The sequence below is a fragment of the Phoca vitulina genome, unplaced genomic scaffold, assembly GCF_004348235.1.
Source record: "Phoca vitulina isolate PV1807 unplaced genomic scaffold, GSC_HSeal_1.0 scaffold38, whole genome shotgun sequence".
Taxonomy (NCBI): domain Eukaryota; kingdom Metazoa; phylum Chordata; class Mammalia; order Carnivora; family Phocidae; genus Phoca; species Phoca vitulina.
The window spans coordinates 11,634,189-11,659,201 of record NW_022589741.1 but is presented as its reverse complement, the minus strand read 5'-3'; the positions used below and the strand labels follow the sequence as shown (position 1 = coordinate 11,659,201).

General features: G+C 44.0%; 1 protein-coding gene across 5 annotated transcripts in view; it reads left to right on the top strand.

The window, feature by feature from the left end:
* CADM1 (cell adhesion molecule 1) overlaps nt 1–25,013 on the top strand; it is a 318,338-nt gene that overhangs the window by 274,848 nt on the left and 18,477 nt on the right. For 2 of the 5 annotated variants that reach the window (XM_032427711.1, XM_032427710.1), the window contains exons 6-9: nt 1,219–1,318; nt 4,445–4,617; nt 9,243–9,326; nt 19,692–19,724. In XM_032427711.1, coding sequence (XP_032283602.1) covers nt 1,219–1,318; nt 4,445–4,617; nt 9,243–9,326; nt 19,692–19,724 — 390 coding nt within the window. The remainder of the gene's footprint in view (nt 1–1,218; nt 1,319–4,444; nt 4,618–9,242; nt 9,327–19,691; nt 19,725–25,013) is intronic. The other 3 variants (XM_032427713.1, XM_032427712.1, XM_032427714.1) reach the window with 2 other exon arrangements.

Here is a 25,013-nt window from a genome sequence, read left to right as displayed (position 1 = left end):
TGTTGTTTAGGTGGTGTGATTGTCTGAGAAAGTAAAGTTATGGAAATTGTTTTGACCTTTCAGCCAAGTGATGTCTTGCCCTCTTACATTTGTTACTCTTGGGTACGTTTCCAAAAATACACATTTATAGAACCGCTGCATTAAATGAGAAAACTGATTTAGGAATTAATAGCTTGTTAGTTCAGCAGAGAAAAAAAAAAGTCTCCCAGTTCCTTTCAGGTTTTATTTGTAAATGTATTTGTATGTGTTTCTAAATTAATCCCAATCCCTTCTGGTTCCCTCCCTATGCCCCACACCTCCCACCATTCATCCCTTGGACCCAAACCCCCGCAAACTCCAAACATGGGTTTTAAGTAGCCAGTGGATAATAAGAACACCTGTGTCACCTGGCTGAGTACTTGACTGCCTTCAGAAGCTATACTTGGTTTTAATTATGGATTGCCACTGGGAAATACACTTTTGAACCAGAAATCCCAACATTCGCAGGGTTGCCTCTCGTTAAGTTATCTCCATGACCTTGGACTGGCTACTTCATCCTCTGAGTATCAGTGTTCTGATCCCTAAAACTGGGCTTATTCCACTACCAATGACAGTTCCTACCAGAGCCAGGCCCTCAGTACCTGTCTGCTTCCTTCCTTCTCGTGTATAGACATTGAGACATCACAGAGTTTCGTTGGGACCACCAGAACCTCCCATTTCTTTATTCTCAAAGCCATTTGAGTGGAATTCAGAAGTTTAGCCTTTCCCATTTGAAATCTAGAGCATGGAAGAGGTGAACTTATTAATATGCCTTGTCACAACATATTGTCACATAGTAATATATGATATATGATAAAATGTATCAATTCTGAGCACCACAAATATCTGTGGCTTCACCTCAGCATGAAGGCAAATGAATTTCCTTTAGCTTGAGTGAGTTTGGAGATAAACTTCAATGTAACAGAATGTATTTCACAGGAAATGTTTGATGTGGCGCAGTTAGCTTATGAATCTCTTATCTGTTCGCGGTTCACTCCTTGGAGTTATTAGTCAATTTAATTTGAGCAAATGCCAGGATTACTAACTAATTGGGAGGCTGTTAGTGCAGGCATGAGGATGGGGAGAGAGGGAGTGATATGGGTTTGTGGGCTGGTGGTATGGGTTTGTGGCAGCATGCAAGTCTGATTTTTTGCCTGATATCATTTGCTAAACATGGTACTTTGTGTTGTTGTCACACAGATAAGCCTCAAGTGCATATTCAGATGACTTACCCTCTACAAGGCCTAACCCGGGAAGGGGATGCGCTCGAGTTAACATGCGAAGCCATCGGGAAGCCCCAGTAAGTTCTGAAGGCCAAGGTTGGCAGAGGGTCATGAGCAGTAAATGTCACAACACGGAAATGTGCGTTCACAAGTCACCAGCCTGTCACTTGTCTCCTGCTGTAAAGGATGAGAGATATTTCAAGCACTAAGGAATATTCAGTGAAAAGGGGAATAAATACCTGTGGTTGGTTCTTAATGGTCAGGATTGGGAGAAAAATGAAATGCCAGCTAAGATTGAAATCTCAGCTAATTCTATTTTATTATCATCAACATGATTGTCAGAACTATCTCCTCTCACAAAAAATAATCCTAATAATTTTTAGTATGCCCACAATCTCATGATGAATCTGCTACCTTCTGTGTTAATGTCTAAGCTCCTGGAAAGATGGTTTTCAGACTTAAATTAAGCCGCTGTGATTAGGGCCAGCCGTTGGAAAATGAATTTGCCCTACCTTGAATTTTGCTTCTCCTTCCCTCAAAGAAAAGTGACTCCTAGAAATATTTTTGTTAGTAAGGAATGGTCCCAGAGCTTTTTCTCAAGGAATGTATGTACGCCATTGCAGAAGAGAAAGAACCTACTAACGTTCTTATTTTATGGAAAAGCACAAGGAAGCTGCTTCCCTGCCGAATGAATGAAAGTGAATTAGGGAAACCGCTGTATCTCATCACTAATACAGGAAAAAAGCCATGTAGTGGGGCCGCTTTAGACATCCATCCAGTTTTGCATGGGGAGAGGAGAGAATCTCCTCTTTCTAGGAGAGTGAAGATTGTCTTTAACCGTTTCTTACAGAAAAAACAATCCACGGAATCCTAAAATGGAACAAGTCAGTGTCGAGATAATAAGCCCTCGAACTTTGAGCGGTCCCCAGCAAAACAAAACAAAACAAAACAAAACAGCATTGAGCTCCCTCTGCTGTCCCTGTGGTATGATTTTTTTTCCCTCAGAGTTTTTATTAACCAGCCTGACTATCACAGTTTTCATGCTCTGAGCATCTTAAGGAAGCTTCCCCGAGATCTCTGGAAAGCACTGTCCCCGTTACCGCTAAGGCGTGATCTCTGACTAGGGACCGGGGAGCCAGACGGAGGCTGCCATCCGCTCTCTCCCACTTCACCCCTCCCTGTGTCGGGCTTCCCTCTCTTCGGACTAGAATCTGCTTCTGTCTGTCCTCACACCATGTGCAGCTTTAAAGATGACCTTTAGGAAGTAGGAGGCGGTCTTGGTTCTGTTTGGCTTTTCCTCTGGTGTTGCCAAGTTACTTGGTTTGAAACCCTTCAAGCTTTGGCGGAGCGATCTTTTTCTCCTTGGAACACGGCAAAAGATGCAGATCTTTCTTTTTGTCAACTGTTTGGATATGCCCTGGTTAGTGGCTTACCTTGCTTGCCTCAAAAAAAAGGAAAAAAAAAGAATCCGTTGGAGAAAAAGAAATTCTCCCAGACCCCTCGCCACTTGGAATACCTATATTCAGCCGTATTAACCACATTTACGGTATATGGCTTTGCTAAACTCTATTTTGTTTCTGTGGTTTTTTTCCCGTGAAGAAGGTACTGTGTTCAATTGAATGTGCCACGGGGACAGTAAATTACATGTTTCCTTCAGGACATTTATGGCAGAGAGGGTATTTGTTCCTCTCAGATCGGAACGGGTGTATGGTTGTGTGAGCAAGCACGCACTAGTCTGCTGCGATCCCTTCTAGCATATTACCTATTTATTTTCTCAAGAAATTGCATACAATAAAAATGGTAATTTAACTTGCCATTAAATGTTGTGAATATTCTCAGCACTTACCCCCACTGATTGTTTCAGCTGTCAAGCAGCAGGACATGAGATCTGATTGCTAGGCAGACCCGTTTGCCATTTCCTGCAAGGAGCACATATGTAGGACTAATTTTTAAATAATTTACTGGGTTGTGATGACAAACCCATGTGTAATTAAAGAAAAATTGTAACTTCACATCCCATTTGAAAACTGGAATGCTACTCGACAGGGCTAACTTGGGTGTTCGCTCATCATTAAGCAATGGGTCTTTGGTCCTGTCGCCGCCGCTCCTGGAGGTAGCCGTGGGGACCGACAGGAAGTTACTTCTGTGCCCGCATCTCTGCTGCCCTTCCTTTAAAATGAGAGTTTCAGGCACAATCATCCAAGTGGCCCCGATGTCACACGAGGTTGAGGGAGCCGCCTTGGAGAACGCACGTTTTAGATTCCGTGAGTTTGAAAGATACTTGGTGCGTGTGCAATTTTGGCTCTGGAGCATCTTGTGAAATTTGCTTTTCCCTGATGGACACAAACGTGGTACTTTAAATCCCTAAAACAAACGTGCCTCTGAGCAAGTGCCATAAGGAGCCCATGTGGAGATGCGCCCCTCAGTGACTGACCCGGACCCAGAAGCCTTGCCCTTGAGCCTCAGGGCTTGCAGGTGCATGCAGAGAGGGAGAGGGTGACAGCATGTGGGACTCGGAGAGCCAGGAAAGCAAGGCATTTTGCAGAGGAACACATAGATAAGGTGGACTGGGTTGGGGGAGGCAGGTTATGGGTAGGGGTTAAGGGGAAAAGAAATGATTGCACATTTCCCGAATGAATAGAGGTGGTTTTTCCAACAGCAGAGGTCAAAAGAAAGCAGCATTCAGATGTAAAAGTCTGGTTTTTTTTTGTGAAACTTGAAATCCCTTTAAATATCACAAGCGGCTTCTAAAGCAAGAGTCTTGGTGTATTAGTAACCGTCAGAGTAATGCATGTATCACTAGCCAAGAATTTGCTGTTTTCCCCCTAATTAATGAGATGATTAACGATGGGTGAGCTCTGTCCTGTTTGAATTGGTGTGAAACCACGCAGCAGGGCATAAAAATAGGGTGCATTGGTTTATTTACTGATTTGTTAAAGATGAATTGGAAATAATGAGACTCCTGCTTATGGTCTGTTGAAAGTTTTTCAACACCTGATAATGTTTTGGTTTTTTTTTTTAAAGTCTATTCCAAACAGACTTAGTAATTCCAATTACTCACAGCTGTAATTTTGTGAACTTAAAACATGTCCTTAATCGTGTCACCCTACATGTGACTCCTGTAATGCGTGGGTGGGAAGCCGATGCCCATGTCTTGGTGGGAGATAATGAAGCAGCCTGTGTTCGTCCTCTTTCCTCTGCAGGCCGGTGATGGTGACCTGGGTTAGAGTCGATGATGAAATGCCTCAGCACGCCGTCCTGTCCGGGCCCAACCTGTTCATCAATAACCTAAACAAAACAGATAATGGTACATACCGCTGTGAAGCCTCTAACATAGTGGGGAAAGCTCACTCGGATTATATGCTGTATGTTTACGGTACGTGGAAAGCTAAACCGGTCTTCTACTAGACACATTTACTTGTAGCTGCTGCTTGTGATCCCCTCCCAGAGCTTTTGGTCCAGTTGAAAACCGAAAGCACGTTTGTTTTCTTCAAGAACTTAAAGAAGCCTGGCCTGAGGTAGACCCCGGTGTCTCCACCTGGGAGGGCAGTGACTTTTCTTCTCTCCCTCTAATCATGGGGATTTCCCGCTAGATCACAGTCCCTGGTCATGCTGAGCAGGCGAGCTATGTCCTCAGGCACGAGCAATGGAGATTATGTTAGAAATAATGACTGCAAAATTCAGCCTTACCAATTAATGGCTATTTAGCTCAGAAAGTTTATTCCCAGTGGTATTTTCCTGTGATACCTCAGCTACCCTCTCTCCTGCTTTGATGAACAGAAGTATCCTGTTTTCAGCATGAAGCTATAACATTCCCGAAGATGTTACAAGCCGGTAAATACTTGGAGAAAAAATATAGGGTCCTTGGTAGCTACATAAACCACCACTAGCTACTCCCTTAGACACGAATGCATTTATTTTTAAATTTGTCTGTTTTCTTAATATCTTTTCACAGGACTATTAAAGCATATATTATCATGAATTGCATTCTCTAACAAGCAAATATTTATTGAGCATCTACTACGTGTCAGGCATTTTAGACTTTTTCCCATTTATATCTTAATGTCAGTTTTGCGTCTGGTGAATATTCTCTCTTTAGCTGAGGAGTGCGCTGCCTCTCTAGCCTTAGGATCACAGACTGAGTCTCTTCTGTCCGATCGAAGTCCCTAGGTTGGTTTTATACCAGGAGGCAGAGTCATCAACTGACATGACACGGAATGAGTAACCACAGGCCTGAAAATGTCAGTATCTTATAAATATATGGATATGTGTGCACATTTCTTTCTTCCTGTTAGCCCTGTAAATTATCCAAGTATAAGTGTATGTGAATATACCCCTACACACATATAACCACACCTATGGAATATTGACACCATTATATCTTAGAACCTGGCCAGTTTCCTTTTGAAGAAAACAGGAGTCGGTGTCTTTTTGAGGACACAGAAGCATGTTTTATACCATATCTACTTGGATATTCAAATATAATCCTCATGATCTAATCCTGAGGTTTTAGGGTTTTTTTTCCCCCTTTTAACATAATGCAGAATTATAGGATCCCATCTACTCACCTGATTTGTAAACTTCTGAGATGTGTTTTCTGCATACGCTACCCGTGTGGTCTGTGCCCTACACATGCAAGAGCATTAATTCTCCCCAGTGGTTGAGGAGATCCCAGCGAAGGGGACAGCAGTCCTGTGTAGGTGCCAGGGGGTGCCCCGGGCCCCCTTTTCAGTTGACATTACACAGCCACCCTGTGCCTCAGACTGTTCACGGTCCGCTGATGTCAGGGGCTGGAAGGTAAATCTCTCTCTGTATGTGAGGGCTTGAGCCTCCCACGAGCCCCCTCCATTGCTGCCCCCCAGGTTTGCGGTGGGTAACAGCAGCGGCAGATTCCCACCAGGCTAGTGTACGCTGCCTTGATCCAGAAGACTAAGTTATCTGGGAAAACAACTCCGCTTTATCATCCCTCCTGTTGCCACCTCTCAAGACAAGAAACATTTTGTGGATTTGATGGACACAGATGTCTCTGAAACCTTTGGGACGCCAGCTTACGGCTAGCGTTTGTTGAGCGCTCAGTATGGCCCACTGTGGCACCTGCATGAGCACCTCGAACCTCCCCAGTAACCCCAGGGCGTACACATTATCCTCATCCCATGGTACGGATGACAGATGAAGCTTAGAAAGGTCACCTAAACTGCCCAAGTTCACAGGCTTACTATGTTTCCGAGCCATGACACTTCTGACTGCTGGCCGAGTCTACAGGGACATTTGTGTTTTACTTTGTAGGGCCTCTAATTCTCACTGCTTCCCAGTAGGACAGTTCCCTCCCACATGAGACTGTTTGGATTTCACTCGCTGAAACATAGCGACCTACCTGTTCCGACACACACACACACACACACACACACACACACACACACACAGTCTCCCCAACCCAGAATGGCACACTTACCCTCGTCCAGGGATCCCCTAGATCTACAGGATTCTACCTGCCTCCCTTAAGCTGTGCCAGTAACACTGTCTGGAATGGCAGCTAGAAGGCCAGCCTGAGGTGTTGCTCGTCCGTTAATAAAATATTCTAGCAATTTGAGAGGATGGCGAGTAGATTTTCTTTTCAAAGGTGACTTATTGTACTACTAGAGTCACGTTAAAAGTACTTTATGAACCAAGCGTTAACGTGCCTTTAAAATGTTTAATTCTCTGGAAATAACTCCTAGACTTGGAGAATCTAGCTGGTTAGTGCCTGAGCCCCATTTGATTTTGTTCTTTGAGCCTCTGTGTGTCAAACACCGCTCATTAGCTCCAACTCTGTATTTTCTTAAATATGGCTTCACGTTGCTCTTATTGCTAGAAATGATCTGAGCAACGAGGTTATACCTGTTAACAGAATCTAATTCATTCAGGTCACTTGAGCCAGATGTGAAGGACAACAGTTACCCCAGTAGTGATGAAAATAATTGAAAGTGTGTGATTTTCAAAAAACGAAAGGGACCAGTGACCTTTTTTCTGAAGTCTCTGCCCTTGTTAGTCTGGCCCACCCCTTGTTCATAATCGTATTTTCAAATCACATTTCAAAAATGGACCTTCCGTTCCCCTTTGATTGCATTGTGGATATCACACATTTTGTGCCAATATCTGAGAGATAGGTACAGAAATAGCATTAGAGTGTATCAGGGGAAGTCTCCCAGGCACAGATGTTCCTTTCCAGGGATAAATATTGTAATTGAACCAGAACAGAGAAACCACATTAGCTGCCCACATGCTGGGCAGCAGGCACCTCTCTGGGTACAGTTGAGTTGGGCAGGAGAGGACACAGGATGCCTTCAGAGCTTGGCTCGGGGGCCCTTGCCCCTCGCTCGGCTGTGTCTGTCCCAGCACCTGTGGCAAGGTGTGGGTGCGGCCACGTGATCTGCCAGGTCCCAGACTGCGTCCTCACCTGGGGCCTCCATGAGGAAGTGGCCAGGAAGCAAGACTGAACACACTGCCTGTTCGTCTAAAAAGGTGGTTTGAAATTACTTATTTAATCATTTCTGCTTCTTGGCAGACAGTGGGGTTTGTGCGTGTGTGTGTGTGTGTGTGTGGTTTTTTGTTTTTGTTTTTGTTTTTATTTTTGTTGTTTTTGTTTGAATTCCTTTTTGAGCTCCTGGTGAGGCTGCTTTAAATCGCTCGTGTCCACAGCTTAAACGAGCACAGTCTCCTGTAAGAGAGAACAATTTGCTGCTGATTCTTCCCCATCACATTCATACACTGTGCATGCGTGAGAGAAGCTGGCTAGGAAAATTAAAACCTCGGATTATTGATCGATAGTAGGAATCATCTCAAGCAAACCTTACAACCAGGCACCAAAATAGTGTTTTCATAAACTTTCAGGAAGTTGTACCAAAGCCAATAAAGGTACAGTATATAATTAAAGTTTTGATGTATTAATTAGACAATCTGAGAGCTCACTTGGAGATAAAAGGACACCAGATGTGTCAGGGAGAAAAAGTTGACGTGCTTTAGATAAAATTTAAAATCAAAAGCCTTCAAATCGTCTTATGCTCTATTATAGCAGGATGATTGCTTAGTTCAAAGTCTTGCTGACAATTTAACACATTCAGTTTGATCATTTGGGCTCAGGATTTTCTTTTTTTCTCTTTCATATTTGCCCTTCCCTTGTCCCCCAAATTTCTGAGATGATAGAAGAATATACAATATATCAAACATCTGACGGAGGGTTCCCTCTGGGATTGCTGGCTTGGAGGGTCAAGCCCCATTTATATTTCATCCTCTTGTTTACAAGATGGAAGGCGGGCTTTTGGTCTTATCACCGCCATCCACTTAGGTCAGGCTTTTAACGTGAGCAAAGGCAACTGACGTATTAATATTTATAAGTTGTAAAATTTATTGACTTTTAAAAAAAATAAAATCTCAGTAAAATCTCACATGCCTGGAACTTGATATTTAGTGGTGACATTCTCTCTTCTTTGTATTTATTACGAGCATAGAAGTAGTTTTACTTCCCGCTGGGATGTATTGATGGGGAATAATGAAGTTACCCGTCATGGAGAGCAGGGATGCAAGAGCACACTCATCCTTGGCCGATAGGAGCCCTTTCGCTGGAGCAGCGTCCTCTCCTTCTCCTTTTTCCCATCCGAAAAATCATAAAACGAAATGCCTCTCGGGCGCGGAGCTGGTTTACCCTCACCTTTGAAATCAGATTGGGGTGGGGGTGTCCTATTTTGACTTTCCCCCCCTTCTCTCCTTCACATCTCCTCATCCCTACTTCACTTCATTAATACAAATCTCTTTTCCTCTTTTCTTAGCTTTTCCAACTAAGGTTTTGGGTTATGATTACAAGACACAGATCTTCGGTGGAGGGGGGCGGCGGGGAAGCTCTTGGTTTCGGAGGGGTGTGTCATCAAACAAACATCTCAATGTCCTCATGCCTTTGTTTTGTCATTACTGATCATTGTTGTGTTCAGCATTGTGGGTTTGATTTTCCTTTTTTTTTTTATCCAGATCCCCCCACAACTATCCCTCCTCCCACAACAACCACCACCACCACCACCACCACCACCACCACCATCCTTACCATCATCACAGGTACGGTACCTTCATTACCACTGAAAATGTCCTGAATGTATATTGTCTTTCTGGTATGTATGCAAAGACACCGAGAAGTTCCCTTGAAATCCTTGGAATGTAATTGTTCCTTCATTTTGGAGCTTCAGAGACATTAGATACCTTGTTCTTAAGTTGAATCTTAAGGACCTCAGGAAATCTTCGAACATCCAGGCACTTAACCAGGAGATTAGATATTTTGCAGCTTATGCTTAAGAGAGTTCTTTTTTAAGCATCACCGTTCAAAGCAGAATGCTAGGGAAAATGGCCGCCTGGCTATTAGAGAACCTGCCGGTAGCTTAGGCTTAGCCATGGTTGATGAAATGGTAAGTATTCTGGCTTTGGATCTTCTCGTTGTCTTAATTCCATCTTAATTCATATGAAGGAAAATGCACACCCTTTAACAGGCCCAGGTGGGCCATGTTTCGAAAGGCATCGCCATTCTTCCTGCCTCAGAGAGTACCCAGAGTGTTACTACCTGTGTGTGTTGCCGGGGTCAGGAGGTCAGAGAGAGTCCCTGTCTTCTCCATGCTGCGCACTCATGGACCCCCTGGTGCCGTCAGTTAAATACTGGGGGTGTGGAAGAGTCAGCCACAGCAGTTGTAACTGCGTGGCTTTATCTTTTTTGGACTGTCTGAAACTCTTCTTCAAAATGAGTTTCACTGTCTCTGATTTCTATCACTGAGGGAGGAGGGATGCCATCCATCCCCTTGCTGGTACCCAGTGGCCCTCATACCGCTTGATGTTGCTTGCCTGGGAGCCTTGGAACGTCCTCTGCCTGGGAAAAGGTTATGGTTGCTCCATGTCTACTAGACGTGCAGGATTTCCTTAGGTAAGGCCTTCCCCAACCACTGTGTACAGGTTCCGACCTCAGAACATGTAAGAGTAATCATTCCATGAGGAAAAAAAAACAATTTTCTTTAAAAGATAACTTTCCCGCTTCATTAGGTTATCCCAGGAGACTGCAAGATCTCTCTGAGTTCCACGCCCCAGGATACAGGACTTCTTTTAAAACTCTGAATATGTAATTCATCATTCTTTGTGTGTAGACCCTCTTTATCGCCCTAGATAGGGCACCTGTCCTTTACACTGACTTTCTGGAGACGTTCTTGGTTTTCACAGGAGTTGGTGAGACAGGCATGACGAACATCCAGAGTGTTCCGTGGAAGAGGAGGTTTATGAAATAGGAAAGTAGATCCCCTAGTCTCCGTTTCTTCACCTTTCTAACCCATCACAGTGAGGCAAAGAGAACCTCAGAAAAAGCCACTAGTGAGAATTTTTCTGACTGCTGTTGATGAAAACATCAGTGCCTGCACTTAAGGTCTTCTGAAAATCCATCAATTGGCTATTGTGTCTCTAAAGTCTGCTCCATCCAGGCTGCTTCCTAAATCCTCGTCTGTGTGTATTTCTGTTTCAGTTCTGCTAGTTCCTTCTGCTGCTTAAGTAGAAGCTTGTTAGTGTAGTGCGCAGACTCCTCCCACTTTCCGCCTCATTGCTAAGCACAGCGAAGATGCTCCTTCCTACCTGATTCCAGGTCAGCCATGCTCCCCACTTTCCGTACCAGGAGCTAGGTTTTTAGGTTTCATGATTTCTTGCCGCTTACCCAGCTGTAAACTGTATTAGGCTTGAGCTCTCAATAGTAGGTTTCCATGAAATTTCCTGTGAATGGCCCTTTGGGTGTCCGTGTGAATTACACCTCCATCCCCCACTGTCCTTTGCAGGTAGTCGGTTAGTCTTTGCAGAAGGGGCCCAGGGATGAGCCAGCCCTTACTACCTCTCATTCTAGAGGGTTCCATCTCGGTGGCTGTAGCTAGCCAGGTCTATATTTTAAGGCAGGGGAGGCCTTTCTCGCTCTGTAGAAACACCCCATTTCTCCACAACATGCAACATTTTTCATCTGTGGCTGGCCTCGCACTAGCTCAGGCTGGTTTTTGTTTTGTGTTGTTTTGTTTTTAAGACCTTTCATAGCCCCCCCCTGAACTCCTCCCCCCCTCATTCTCCGCAACACAGCAGAGGCCCCCGCTCACAGCTTTCAGCCTTCACCCCCACCGAAAGCTTCTTTGTGTCCTCAGACAGCTACAACTCACTGTTACCACTGTTCCAACCCCAGAGACTCCATTTAAGAGGAAATTTTCAAAACAAACAATGCTGTATTTCTGTCCATATCGAAGGTGCCTTTAAATAGGGGCTTGTCTTGGCTTCTGTCTCTCTGCTCCCGGCCTCGAGGCTCCAGGCGATGTACGATGAGCTCCCAGATGCACGGTAGCCTTTCAGCGCCAGCACTTGAACCCTGTCCACACACAGACATCTGTGGCCGTGAACACCCGATTCTCACTGGCATACCCAAGAGTAGTTAAAGTAAAATTGCCACTAAAGCAACATTGTAGGATCCGTTGCCTTAACGGATATGATCTTCTAGGCTTGCTGTGTCTTAACAAGCAGCCTTCCATATATTTATCTTGCCTAGAAAGTACACTCGTGGATTTTAACATTTGCTTCTTACTTCAAACAGATTAAAGGTTATGGAGCTGAATGATCCTGTGTCCCGTTTTAAAGGTCCAGGCTATCCCTGAGATTTAGATTGGTTCCTAAAAAATCTTCCAGACTGAATCTTGACAAATGGATAGCTAAATTTCCGCCCTTCTTCTTTCTTGCACCACATTACAGCCACCGTTAGCCTTAAAAGCTGCAACAGTTAAATCCAGTGACAGTAACATAAAGCCTGAGCTTTTAAAAAAGAAAAGAAGAAAGAAAAAAAGAAAAAGAAGCAGTCCACAGTCTTCCATTTCTTTTCTCCCACTCAGATGCAGTAACTGAAACCCATTCCCCAGGTCAGAGTTTCATTACAAGGAAATGCACAAATGCAATAGAAAAATATTTCTAAACTCGAAAGGTCATAGTTGATTTCTGATTTCTCTGAAAGGAAGTGCTCCAGCGTTCTCTTTTATCTTCTGTAACCAGGGTAATCAAATTGTTCCCCGTGTTAGAGAGGCAGACCGTCATTGAGTCCTCAGTCGCCCGACTCCCTCAAAAACAGGTTAAAGTTTCGTCCTGGAGACCCTCGAAAGGAAGAAACTGTGAGCCCAGGCTGACGTGATGTTGCCGTCGAGAATCCTAGACCTGATGGGTGGGAGGAGCCGGCAGCTCTGTCTCTCGTCCGACGAGCGTGGAGCAGGTCTCCTGACCTTCGTGTGAGGGCACACACACGTCTAGCGGTAGCTTGATCTAGAGGGGGAGTTTTTGAAGGCTCTGGAGTACTGAAAGGAATATTTGATGTCAACTTGCCCCGTCAGCCTTGTTGCAGCTTTGAAGCCATTAGGCCGTTAATTCATTAGAATCTCTTTCTAAATTAAAAAAAAAAAAAAAAACCATTGGAGGGATGGAATTGAAATGGGAGCCATCCAGAGCCTCACTGTGATTTGCCATGAGCTTCTTGGGGGTCTCTTCCATCTCATGCACACTGGTATTCTGATCAGGTACCTCTGTTACAATTAGGGCAATTGGCAACCCCCTGCCCTTTTTCTTTTTTTTTTTTTTAAATCACATCAAGTTGTCCATGTGGTCTCATTCACAAAGAAATATGCTGCGATATTGAAGAGCAAACCACATCACCCAAATTGTCCCTGGAGCCCTCTGAAAATATAGAGCCGGCCAAACCACCCCCTGGGCTCCGAGTCCTTCATGCAGATTCTGCTCCAAAATCAGAACCTTTGCAAAGGGAAACCTACAGGGGGATTTCTTTTGTTTTGTTTTGTGTTTGGAATTTTCTTTGAAGTTAGTTGACCTCAGGTATGAGGTGTAGATAAAATTACCTGTTTCTGGGCCGGTAGCTTTAGCCCCTGCCTGATACTTGGATCCAACTTCTTCCTCTAGTCATCTTAGGAAAATAGTTGGTGTTTCCCTCCCTAGATCACATGGGTATTGTATTGTTTCTGCTCTGTTGTGTCCTGCGTTAGCTGCTTGACGAGGAGTCTACCTTAGAAAGCACCACAGCACTCAGTTATAAACACCCTCAGCAGCTTCAGTAGGAAATTCAGGCCGGGGTGGGGCAGGGAGGGGTTCAACCTGTGGGTCACTGTGCATGTGACTGTCATAAATTAAAACATTAATACCACTTTAGAATAAGAAATGAATAGCTATAGGGCCAAATCCTGGAACACATTTAAAAATCCTTTCACAGGAATGAAATAGATCGTTTCTAAATGAGTTTTTCCTCTTTTTTAAAGTATGTATCCAATTAAGTATTTTGTGTTTCTTGGAAAAGAAAGCAGCACTGTTCTGCTTGGTATCTAAGCTCTCCAAACCCAGTGTACCTTGGAGAAAGTGAGCCCCACCCCCAGGCGCACATTGTTATTTTGGCTTTCATAGTCTGAAATCCTAAGCCGCTGTGTGTGTAAAGTGTATCCAATCCCATAAACGTGAGTGCAGTCCTTCTCCTTCAGAGATCCTCACAGAGTATGCCAAGTGTGGGAAGCCCAACACCATGGCACATGTTTTCAGTTTCTTAAATACAGAGGAAAGAAGGACATCTGTGCTTACGGCAGCCTGTAACGGGACCACTGACATGACAGTAGAGAGCCTGGCTTTACCTAAAGCCGCTCTTTAGGCATTCATTCAACAAATACCAAGCCCCCATAATACATAAAGCATTATGTTAGGGCCTGTGGAGACAGAAAATTCCTTGAGCCCCTTAAAATGTGGTAGAGGGACTAGGTTCTCCACACTAGAGCCCAAGAGCGGGAGGTCCTCTGCAGTGAGGGCTGACCTTGTGGCCAGGGCAGGACCGGGGAGAGCGTCAGAGAAGTAGTTTGGTCTGCCGTCAAGGAATGCATGGAATGTGGGTAAGAAAGGACGGCGTTTTAGAAATGAAGCATGATGGCCCAATGTTACTTCTAGCGTCCTTCTTCAGTGTGTGTGTGTTTACGTTCCGGGCATGTATTAAGCCACTGTTGCTGGGACATACACAGCTTTCATTCTAGAGTGTTTACTAAATTCCCTTTTTTTCTAGAGTTGGCTTCTACTCCATTAAGACTGTGTATCACTCATCCTCTCTGAATACTTACTGAGTGTTACTGATGGGCCAGTGTGCCCGGTAACAAGAATATTATTAGGGTGCTAGTAAAATACACGTGAGCCCCCTTTTCAAGTTTTTGCCCCAAAATTGCATGGCCTTTCTTTTTCATACTGTCTCCAGTGTGTACGTTTTTATTTTGCTGACGATTATAGGCCCATTACAAATAGCATCATAGCCAACCAGCTCTTGACCATACTGATTTAGGAGGGAACAGAAGCAGTGAGAATGCTACAGTGACGAAGGTCACCTGATTCTGCCTTTTAAAGAAAAGAAATGAGAGATGGGAACTGAGATTTTTTTTGTTTCTATTGCTTCCATCATAATTCCCATACTTTTATGTTCCTTGTTTAAAAAGAATCCAAGAGATAAAGTCTTGACACGTTTCCATACTAAAGATTCATCCACAGTGCAGAAAACTAGCATCATACAAACGGGTTTCTCGGGCTTAGAAAGTGATTGTTGGGGCTGTCTTGGTGGTGGAAAGGGTAGGACTTGGAAGGACTCAGCGCTCCGGCATCTAACCGGAGATGACTAGAAGCTACCACTTCTAGAGCCCCGTTCCTCTCCCCCTTTGCCCTTGTCATCTGTTCTCCCCTCAACTGTGCCTTCCCTGCTCTGCCCCTCCTTCCCACCCAGCCTTCACCCACCCCAAGGGAGAGGAGTGTTCCTTGTGAGGTGAAACCCCTGTATGGGTTCCTATAATTTTCAGAACATCTGGTTCGCAAATGAAAAGATCTCAGGGGCACAGGAGCACTAATGAATAATTCTGAAGAAGCTTTTAACAAAACTTGAAACTGCTTAACAAAACACCAATCCACTCCCCATCCCGCTGTTTCATGGTGCCGGGGCCCCTTCCCCTTCCCCAGAAGGAGGGGAGGGTGACTTTAGGAAGAGAGCTTTATCAAGACTCTCCTGTTTGGGCCTTTTAGCTTCTGTTCTGTTTTTGTCCCCTTTCTCCAGTCCCTGAGAAATGGGAGTTTAATTAAAGGATAACGTAGTTGGAAAGAAAATTAACCGGGAATCCAGTAGAAAATAAATTTCTAAGTTTAATTTTCCAGCACGTATTTTTGCTTCCAATAGGTTTCAAATAAGTCAGAAATAAAGAAACAAATTTAAAAATATATATATTTAATATATATTGGCCGGCGGAACACAACTATGAAAATAAAATTGTCAGGGGAGTTCCTCGCCTGCCCTAGTGTCTAGATTTAAAGCAGCCCCGTAACACGAACTGAAGGGGAATTCAATTAAGAAAACCCATTGGCTCCTTATTGACTTTAGTTAAGAAAATAAACTCGGGGAAAGTGTATTAAAATATGTCTGGACTGCTTAGTACGCTTCCATTTAAGCTTATGACAATCAAAATGGGAGAATTTAAATTCTTTACAATTAAGCTCTGCTTTTGAGCAGATTGGGTTCTCTGGGTTATTACACTGTGCATTTTTTAATGTACACCCTACTCACACACACCCCAAAATGCAGTCTTGCGGTGAATCTGTGTGTCATAAAGTAGGAGCACCACAGAGCAATTGGAGAAGAAAAAGTATTTAAGGTTGTGAATTTAATTTTGTTCTAGGATTTTCATTTTCATTTATGGCACCCGTTGTGTTTGAGACCATGGACTAATTTATGGATTAGTTTTAAACCCCCAGTCTGTCACACTCAATGAACAATTCTAAGTTGGAGAGAATCCATATGAAAGGATTAGAATGGGCCACAGTGGAGCTTACACAGGACTGTTTCAACTAAATATTGCCCAGCTGCCTCATGCAGCAATTTTTTTTTTTTTTTTTGGCTACTTGGTTAAACGGCTACTGTCTCTAATCTCGCACATTGTCAGAGCCTTTTCATTTTGTAAATATTTTATACTGCCATGTGAAATATAGGTGATGTTTAATTTACTCAAGATAGGATGCCATAAACTGTTTGTATGGCCGGGAGACCAAGAAGTCGATATTTAGTGAGATGTGCATCTTTCAAATAGTGCGGGGCCTGCCCTTGGGTACCTTCTTTGATTATACTCGTAAAACAGCTAGAGAGTGACTGTTAAGGCCGTACACACTCACTGGGTTTGCAGGAACGTGGGATTGTTTGTTTTTTGGGGTTTTTTTCGTGGTTGTTGTTGACCATATAAAGTGTACAATAAATTTGCCCATATTGTAATCAAAATTAAAATAGAGACAATAGCTCAGCAAGGCCTTTTTAATTCCATAACCCTACAGTGCCTTAAGCCCAACTCCACTCTTTGTGACCTCTTTCTCTCGGAGGCCTGGCTCCGATGAGTTTCTAAAGGTAACAGCAAGATGCAGTTGAAAACTAGTCTTTGTTAGGACGATCAGGTGCTCTCATTTTTCGAGCTAATGGTAACGTTTCTAACTTATATTGGAAATTTACTCTTTGCATTTTGCCCATAGACTTCGAATGTTATCAAACAATGGAGTGACCCCACAAGTTGATGCACAGGGGTGAGCTGGCACATCTCGCCGGTCTTCTGATTAAGACACCCCTAATAAATCCTGCTTCACAGAGTGGCGCTCACTTCAGAGCCAGGGGTCTGTGGTTTCTGCATGAAGTCATAATGCAATTATGAAGGAGAATTAGATTCTGTCACAGTGCTCTCCTGCGGGGAGCACAAAGTCACTTCTAAAGAATTTTTTTTTTTTAATTCTTTACTTGAAATAGCCTCTGTTCAGATAGCACACCAGATGCTCTTAGAGAAATAGAATCAGCGCCTCCCCCAACACACCCTCAAACCTCCTTCGAAGTCTGTGGCCAACCTGTGTGTCTGCTGCATTTCTCTGCTCTCTGGCTGATCATGGCTTTGCCATTTCCAGCTGCAGTGACTCGTGTGGTTTGACTCGAACATGTGTTTGCTTTTAACTGTTCTAGAAGATGTTTCCACCCCCACCCCCACCCCCGGCAACCTCCCCTTTTGGGTACAATTGATGGATTTCCCAACCCCAGAATGGGGAAGCAAGCTGCACTGTGGACTTGGCTCATTCATTTTTTAGTGCCCACATAGAAGCCGACGCCTAGGGTCACTTAGTTTAGTTTCGTGATAAAGCGGACAGCATGGCGATGTAGGAAGACCGTAAATCAAGCAGTCGTCGGCTCATGCTAAGATACGATTTTTGAGGGCTCTAACCTCTAGGCTTTACTCCACCTCCTCTCTTTCATTTTATGCTACTTATTTACCTGCTAAAATTACAGCCTATGAGAAGTGCTACTATGAAAATAACCAAAGTGTTTCTTTTTTTTTTTTAATTTTGGAAAAGAGCTAGTGCCTATCCATAAAATGTACCAGCGTGCATATAAATGTTTCTGTACAAATGTGCATTTGATCTTGCCCCTTAAGTTGAAAGCACCTCAAACTAACACTTGACTTGGATGTTTCAAGTAAGGAGATGTGTCTACTGTGTCATGACAATCTGGTATAGCGATGTTTCAACTGTACAATTTTTGGTATTATTCTTTACTGCTATTTTATGCATACAGACTTGACTTGTAAGTAAGTATTGTGTTCTTATGCGGTGTGTTTTATGTTTTTCTTTCCTTCATCAATTCTTCAGAAACTCAGCTATAAGTTACGTTAAAGCTGCAGCGGCTTCTCAGACTGCTGGTTGATTCTGGCTCCTTAGAAGGGCTGCCATTGTTTTGATGGTTAGAGGGTCCTGAGGAAAGCGTGCCAACTGAGGGGGAACACCGGTGTGAATTCATGTGTCCTGATTTGCAGATCAGAAGCACCAGGCTCGTTTGAGAAAAAAAAAAAAAAAAAAAGTTTGGCATTCCATTGCATTTAAACATTGCCTGTGTTGAGTCCGGAAGAGTCTTTTGGAGTCCCTAGAACTCATGAAAATAATTACCAGCTTAAATAGCTGTGTTAAGGCCGGGTGGGGGTGGGGGAGACAGGTGACTACTTGCACTTTTAACCAAGAACGCCACCCCAGCTAGAGATGACGAGTCCATGTCACCATCCCTTTCTGGCCAGAAGGGGATAGTGGAAGGAAACATACTGGAGAGGCGTAGAGCTGAACACGAAAGCATGGCCAGATGGGTTGACTTGGGAATGAAGTTGGCCACACGAGTGGTGTAAAAAAAAAACCGACTGGAGAAAGAATGTCATCGTGCATTTTGTTAGATATTTATCCCACTTTCCCTCTAGCCAAAAATAAAAAGAAAATTTCTTGAGCCCCTTGAGCCATTTCCTGTGAAGAAGAGCCAGGACAGAAGGCCTGCTTTGAAGCCCAGCAGGAGGGGGAGTCTTGAACGGCATCGGAAATGGAAGAAGAAAGAGGCAGACCACAGTTTCTTCCGCGGCAAGTGCATCTGGCAAGGCGAGGGCGGCCGTGTGGTCTCCTGCTGCGGCCGCGAAGGCGGGGCTCCCGGCAGCTCACCGCGGCCAACGTGATGCTGCCCTGGGAGCAAAGGGATGGCTGGATACTGTCATTTGTGGAATGTCACGTGACTGGAAGTGGCGTTTGGCAAATTGCTGTGGACTCGGGTGTGCCCATGGCAGTCTTCTGCTCCCAGGTGGGAACCCAGCGGGCGCTGCGAAGCAAAGAATGGATGCCTGGTGGCCGGGAGGTGGGGGTGGGGGGAGGGGCTGGGGAGGGGGCTGTGCATACAGAAACTTGCCGGGGAACCTTTAATATGTTCATTCCCATGGCCTCCCAGTCCATGGCACTTTCCAGCTGAACACTGCCAAAATAGTAACGTGGGATGGAAAACTTGAGCTCACGTGTTCGTCTACAGGCATCTGAGCGTGAGCCGTAGAAGGATCCTCTAAAGTGCGACTGAGTCAGTGATGCCTAACTGGCAGTCGTGCAGCCCAAGTGCCCTCGTGGGCTGGCTTCCGACAGAGGCAATGTTTGAATGTATGAACCCCTTGTTTCGCCAGCCTGCCGACCGAGCTCTCCTGCCCCAGTCCTGAGCCTGGACGCACTCAGAGCCAGCGGCTCTGCACTGGTGTTTCTCCTCACTTTGCATGTTCCCCTGACTATGGACTAGCAAGGAGCTGTGTCCTGGCAAGACCCCCAGAACCACAGAATTGACTGTTTTCCTCACTGGCTCGCAGCTTTGAGCTGAAGGCATGTCTTAAAACAGTGCAACTCACTTCAAATGCTTTTTGCTTTTCATTTATTATTGCTTGTCACGCGATGTTCTTTGAAAGCTTGCTCATATATTATCTGTTCCATTTTTTTCCATTTTCCCTTTTTTTGCATGCCGTTCCTCCTGTTTCCTCCCTTCCTCCAATCCTCTGTTCCTGTCTGTAGACACGGCAGCGACGACAGAGCCAGCAGTTCACGGTTGGTATCACGTTACTGTTTATCTACTTTCTCAGCGCTGCTGAGAGGCAAGGCAAGCCTGGGAAAAAGAGAAATGCAGTCTTCAAGGGAAATCGTGTTTCGAGTAGACTGATCTCATGCATAGACTGTAATTTTGAAGGCTTGAAAGGATGTCGAGTCTTGTCATTTCTGTTGTGAGTTCGGCACCCGTGGTGGCCGTCTGGGACGAGGCCAGCGCCCACCGGGCCGGGATGCAGGAGATCCGGCTGCACGCGGCCCTTCTGGATAGACAGCCACCGGACACCGAAATACGAGGGACTTCAAAAATGAATATTGCCCTAAAAATCATGGCCTCTGGATTAAAGGCCCAGTTGCTTTCTTTGTTTATAGGCTAGAGTCCCAGGTACATTTGGAAGAGGGGTCATTCATGTCACTTAGTAGTTGAGGCTGTGAAGGACAGGTGAGGGCAGAAGGGTAGTTCTGTTTAAATTCACGAGGCCATCGATCTTCTCTTAATTATGTTCCCCATCATAGCTACCTCTGCAGATGCGGGCCAGTTGTATCTTAATCTCCATGTGTGCATGCAGGCTTATGCTAGCTAGCATTGGGCGGGAAGCCTCTGCAAACCAGGAGTGACACCAGATGTAAATTTTAACAGCATTAAGTGGGACTCAAAAAATCATTTGTGTGCGGGTATCTCGTAGGCAAAATACTAAAAAGTTGGTTATGGTTGTAACCAAGAAGTGATTAAAAAAGAAAAACAAAACGGCCATCGGAATGTCCTTTTCTCAATTTCATCTCCAACTTACAAGGTTGGAATAAGTCTATTAATTTTTCTGTGTCTCTCCAATCAGAAAATTAGAATCATGTTTCATCTATATATGACTTTATTCCCTAACTCTAACCCCAGTGATATTGTGCTTGGAGAAAGAGACGTTAGTTAAAAATCGGGCTGAATTTTAATAATTGAGTTCGAGGGAATTTTTTGGTAAAGGGCCTATTGAAATCACTTCGCCCGTTGTACAGGGTTGGAATCCATCATCTAAGTGACCAGGGGTGATCGGCCAACCCCTTACTGGTCCTGCATCTTTTAGCAAAACATCTCTTCCTAGTGCAGACTGACTTTCTCAAAACAGACCTACATTTGAGGACTTGGCAGTTAGAAATCTCTAAGCGAAACCTGTCCTGTGTGAGCTGTCCCTGAAGGTCAAGCCTTGATGCTTGGTGCATCACCCCCCTATCTGGACTTGCCTGATGAGGAATTCTGAGAAAGCAGAGTGAACTTAGGTTTGGAGCAGTATCTCCCTCCCTACGCCCCTCCCGCCTCACCTGGCCCTTTCCTGTCACCAGCACAGAGGGAAAAGGTAAAGGGCCAGATACACTGGCAATCATGAGAAATCAATTAGGTATAAAACCTCCACTTTCTAAGGTAATGCCCCATAGTGCTTGCTACAGCTCAGACACTGCACTCCATTAAGCTTAGTTATTTGTAGGTTTCATCATTAATTGAGCGCTTCCTGACTTTTATCGATTAGTCTCAGAGCTTTAAGGCTACTTTAATGTCATTCAAGAGATTTTGTTCTATTCTTTCTAAGATGCTTTAAGTTCTGAGCCTCCTATAATTGACTCCAGGGTCAAATGTAACCATAAGATTCCTGAATTCTGTGAGATCTTTGAAGAAATATTGATCATTTATCTCCTAAGACTCCAGAGTTCTATTTGCTAGGTCCCTTCGATAAAATCCATGTACTTACGTTACTCTAATGGATGTAGGTCTTGGAGTCGGGTGACGTATTCCAAGTAGGAAATATGTTCCCTGACCTGAAAAATGAGACATTAACTTAGGGGCCAGTCGTGGTCTAGGACACGGTTTTTGATCGGGTCTTTTTTCCTGGAAAGAGAGAAAGGGACGGTGATCTCTCTTTTGTGGTATACAAAGAGACAATTGGAATAAGACTTTCTAGCATTCCTGTGGTCGGAAACAGAGAAGCAGCCACTGCCTTATTAGTTAAGGACAGCATTCGAGCCAGGAGACACCACTAGGATGTTGTTCACTGGCTGGTAGCACATGAGAAATGGCCCAGAGCCAAGAACTGTCGGGGAGGAAGAAAAAGAATGCCCCCCCCAAACACACACACTATTCCTTACCAGCAGGAGGAGAGAAGTGAGAACTCAGGTTGGTCCCCCTATGTAGTACATGTATAAACACATTCTCCTAACTTGTCTGTTATCCTCATAGCATCCTCACAAAGAGGTCCTACCGCTGTCTTGAACAGCATACTCTCCAGCCCACAGCAAAAAGCTTTAATGAAAACCAGAGTAGTATCTAGACTCTTCCTTGACGGAGGGGAAACAGTCTTCAGGTCAGTCGTCAGGGTAGAAAAGGTGATAGGATATGGTGGAAACTATAAAGCAGGGGACCCGATTTCCAGAGAGATGCAGATCTGGAGCCCACTGTCTTCGAGTGAATTATGGCTGAAACTCAGCTTCTTCAGTTTAGCAACCTTTTGACTTAGACGCACTTGAGAATAACCTTGAGATGTTCATGAGAGGGATCTGGGCCTAGAAAAATGGCATGGTCGGAGAACTTGGCAACTCAAATGACAAGACATATTAGGTCAGCCTGTCGTGGACACTTTATTGGTCTTAAAAGTGTTCATACTGGAGTTCCTCCTGTAGTTCTCTTCTCTTTTATAAAAACGAAAAAGAATAATTTATAAAAAGCTTTCCCTTTGAAGACTCATTAAAACACTTTATTCAAGCTTGTGTTGCTAGAGTACGTATGAAGTATACCAGTTATTGATGTATGTTGATCATTTGTTCTTACCAATATCTGATTGGAATAAGCATGTATTGGAAGGTTAGAAGTGCATGGGCATGATTCAAAATCAAATGGATTTTCTCCAAAAAGAAACCAAGCAACAATCAGTCACAATGTGTTTTTAAGGATCTAATTGATGGTAAATGTAAAAGGGAGTGTAAGAATGGGATTTTTAGACTAGGGTGACCGAAGGGATTTTCTTTAAATAAGGATCTTGAGCACTTGTGTTTTTGGAGCTCATCCTTAAGGCCTGGTCAGGAAGAATCCTGTGTTATGTGTGCATGTTGAGCAATGCAAAAAACACTCTGCCAAATCCTGATACCACGTGGTCTGAAATTGATGGCAGAAATGCATGAGTGACTTAAAGCACGGATGGTGTAGTTGTTACTATGATTATCGACGTGTGGGTGCGTGTGACGGTTTTTGTTTGTTCAAATGTGGGCGCTTCTCTGTGTCTTGTGCCTTGTTCTTTTTCAGCCCTGTGTGTACCCTCTCCCTTCCCCCACCCACCTCCCCTGTGTGAGGTTTTGGGTGACCGCATGCCCATGGTCTGGAATAGTGCTTGTGCTTTTGCTGCACTGCAGTCAGCTGGCTTCCTCTGGGTTGGAGGTTCTCTCTCCTCTCCCCCCTCCCTCTCCCCCTCTCCCCCCCCTCCCGTTTTATGATTTTCTAGTCTACCTATCCTTTTGCTTTCCACCTCTTGATCTATCAGAGGCTGATGATCTCATGTATTTACATATCCCAAATGAGTTTTTCAATAGTTTTTAATTCAGTATGTAATTATGGTAAGACTCAAACTGGGAACCCCCCTGAAATAATTTTTCACTTTCAGTTTTGGTTGCAAAAATCTTTGGCCTGTGCTAGATACACGCTCACACCCTAGTCCGCTGCCCTTAGGTCACCACCCCCCTGAAGCTCCCTTTCCCCGACTTGTAAAATTTTACAAGTAGTGCAAGCCTTGCTAGAATCCTAAAAGCACATGAAATTCTTATCTTAACTTTCTGTTCAATTGCGGGGTATTTCTGAAGCCCATCCGAAAGACAAATAGCCAGCAGTGCGCATTATTACAAACTCTATGTCCACCATCTGTGTATGTACCTCTCTGCACATCTCTCTGTATGAGTATACCACAGTGGCTTTCAAAGGCTGTCATTCAGTCAAGGGACTCTGCAGACATTGTATGTTCTACTCAAGAACAAAGCTAAAGAGGTTTACGAATGGCTGCAGGACCTGAAGATTGTGTTTCAGCCTTGATATGCCGTTTGGAAACAATGTGCTACTGTTTAACGGCGTGAACCAAATTTCTGCTAATGGGAAGAAGGGACAAACTCTCCACAAAAGCTGACAAAGCAGGAAGAACAGGATGACTGAGCTTTTAGATTAAAACTACCGGGGGCGTCTGAACTCTTATGGCTGGTGATGGAAGTAACAGTTTCCATAATATGGCCAAGTGATCAGATGTATGCCGCTTAGGTAAGAAAGAGACTATCGCCTACTTTTTCCTACTGGGAATGGTACTGGAGCCAGGGGGCTACGTTTTTGTTTCCTTGAGGTTTTCTTTGATCGTTCTTTTATGACATTTTCTGGAAAAAAAAAAAAATGAAACCCTAATGAACCGAACCCACAAACATTGGAATTTTGCTTGACCTTGACCTTGACTTTATTTAACTATCTCTAGGATTTCTTGCTGTTTCCAATGTTTGAGGTTTTCCTTCACCTGGTTTAAGATTGCCACCACACACCACTTTTAGAAGCCAGCGATGTCTGTTGGAAAGGGGGAATAGCAACAGCAAAGACAGGAGGCCCGGGGTAGTGCAGCCCACCCTAGACCCCGACAAGCAGAACACACGTCTCCTCAGAAGAGACCATTATCGTGCCTGCATGAAATTACCACGCTCAGAATTACTTGCTCCAAAAAAAAAAAAAAAAATCCCACATGGACCAATAGTTAAACTTTTCACTTGTTTAACAAAGTTTAAAGACATTTATTGGACACATTTTAATTAGAAGTGACAAGAAAGGTCTTTAACAGATGATATGGAAGTTTAAAGAGAAAAACCAAGAAGGGATTTCCCACGTATTGTTAAATTGTGAAGTTTCCTTTTGGAAAACATTGTCTGCCTCATAAAATGCATCTTTGTTTCTTTGAGAAAATAAGAGGTGTATAATTTTTAACATGAAAGAGGACTACCTAAGTCAAAGCAGTTCTAGGAGGTAAATTTTGCCTGTCCTCCCTTGGGCACTCAGCGCCTCGGTACGCTCTTCCAATTATATTTACTTAAAAATTATCCAACTATGGCCGAGCACTGTAGATTCATAAAATACAACAGTAGTGCAAAACCAAATTTAATGCCACTAATCGAAATGGCTTCCCACTTTCCGATGTAATCTGAGTGGCAGATCCAGATGATTTGGTGTATTTTAACATTTATGCCATTAAAAATGACAGTTTCATCTTTAATGAGGTGTATATCAACTGTCTGTTGCTT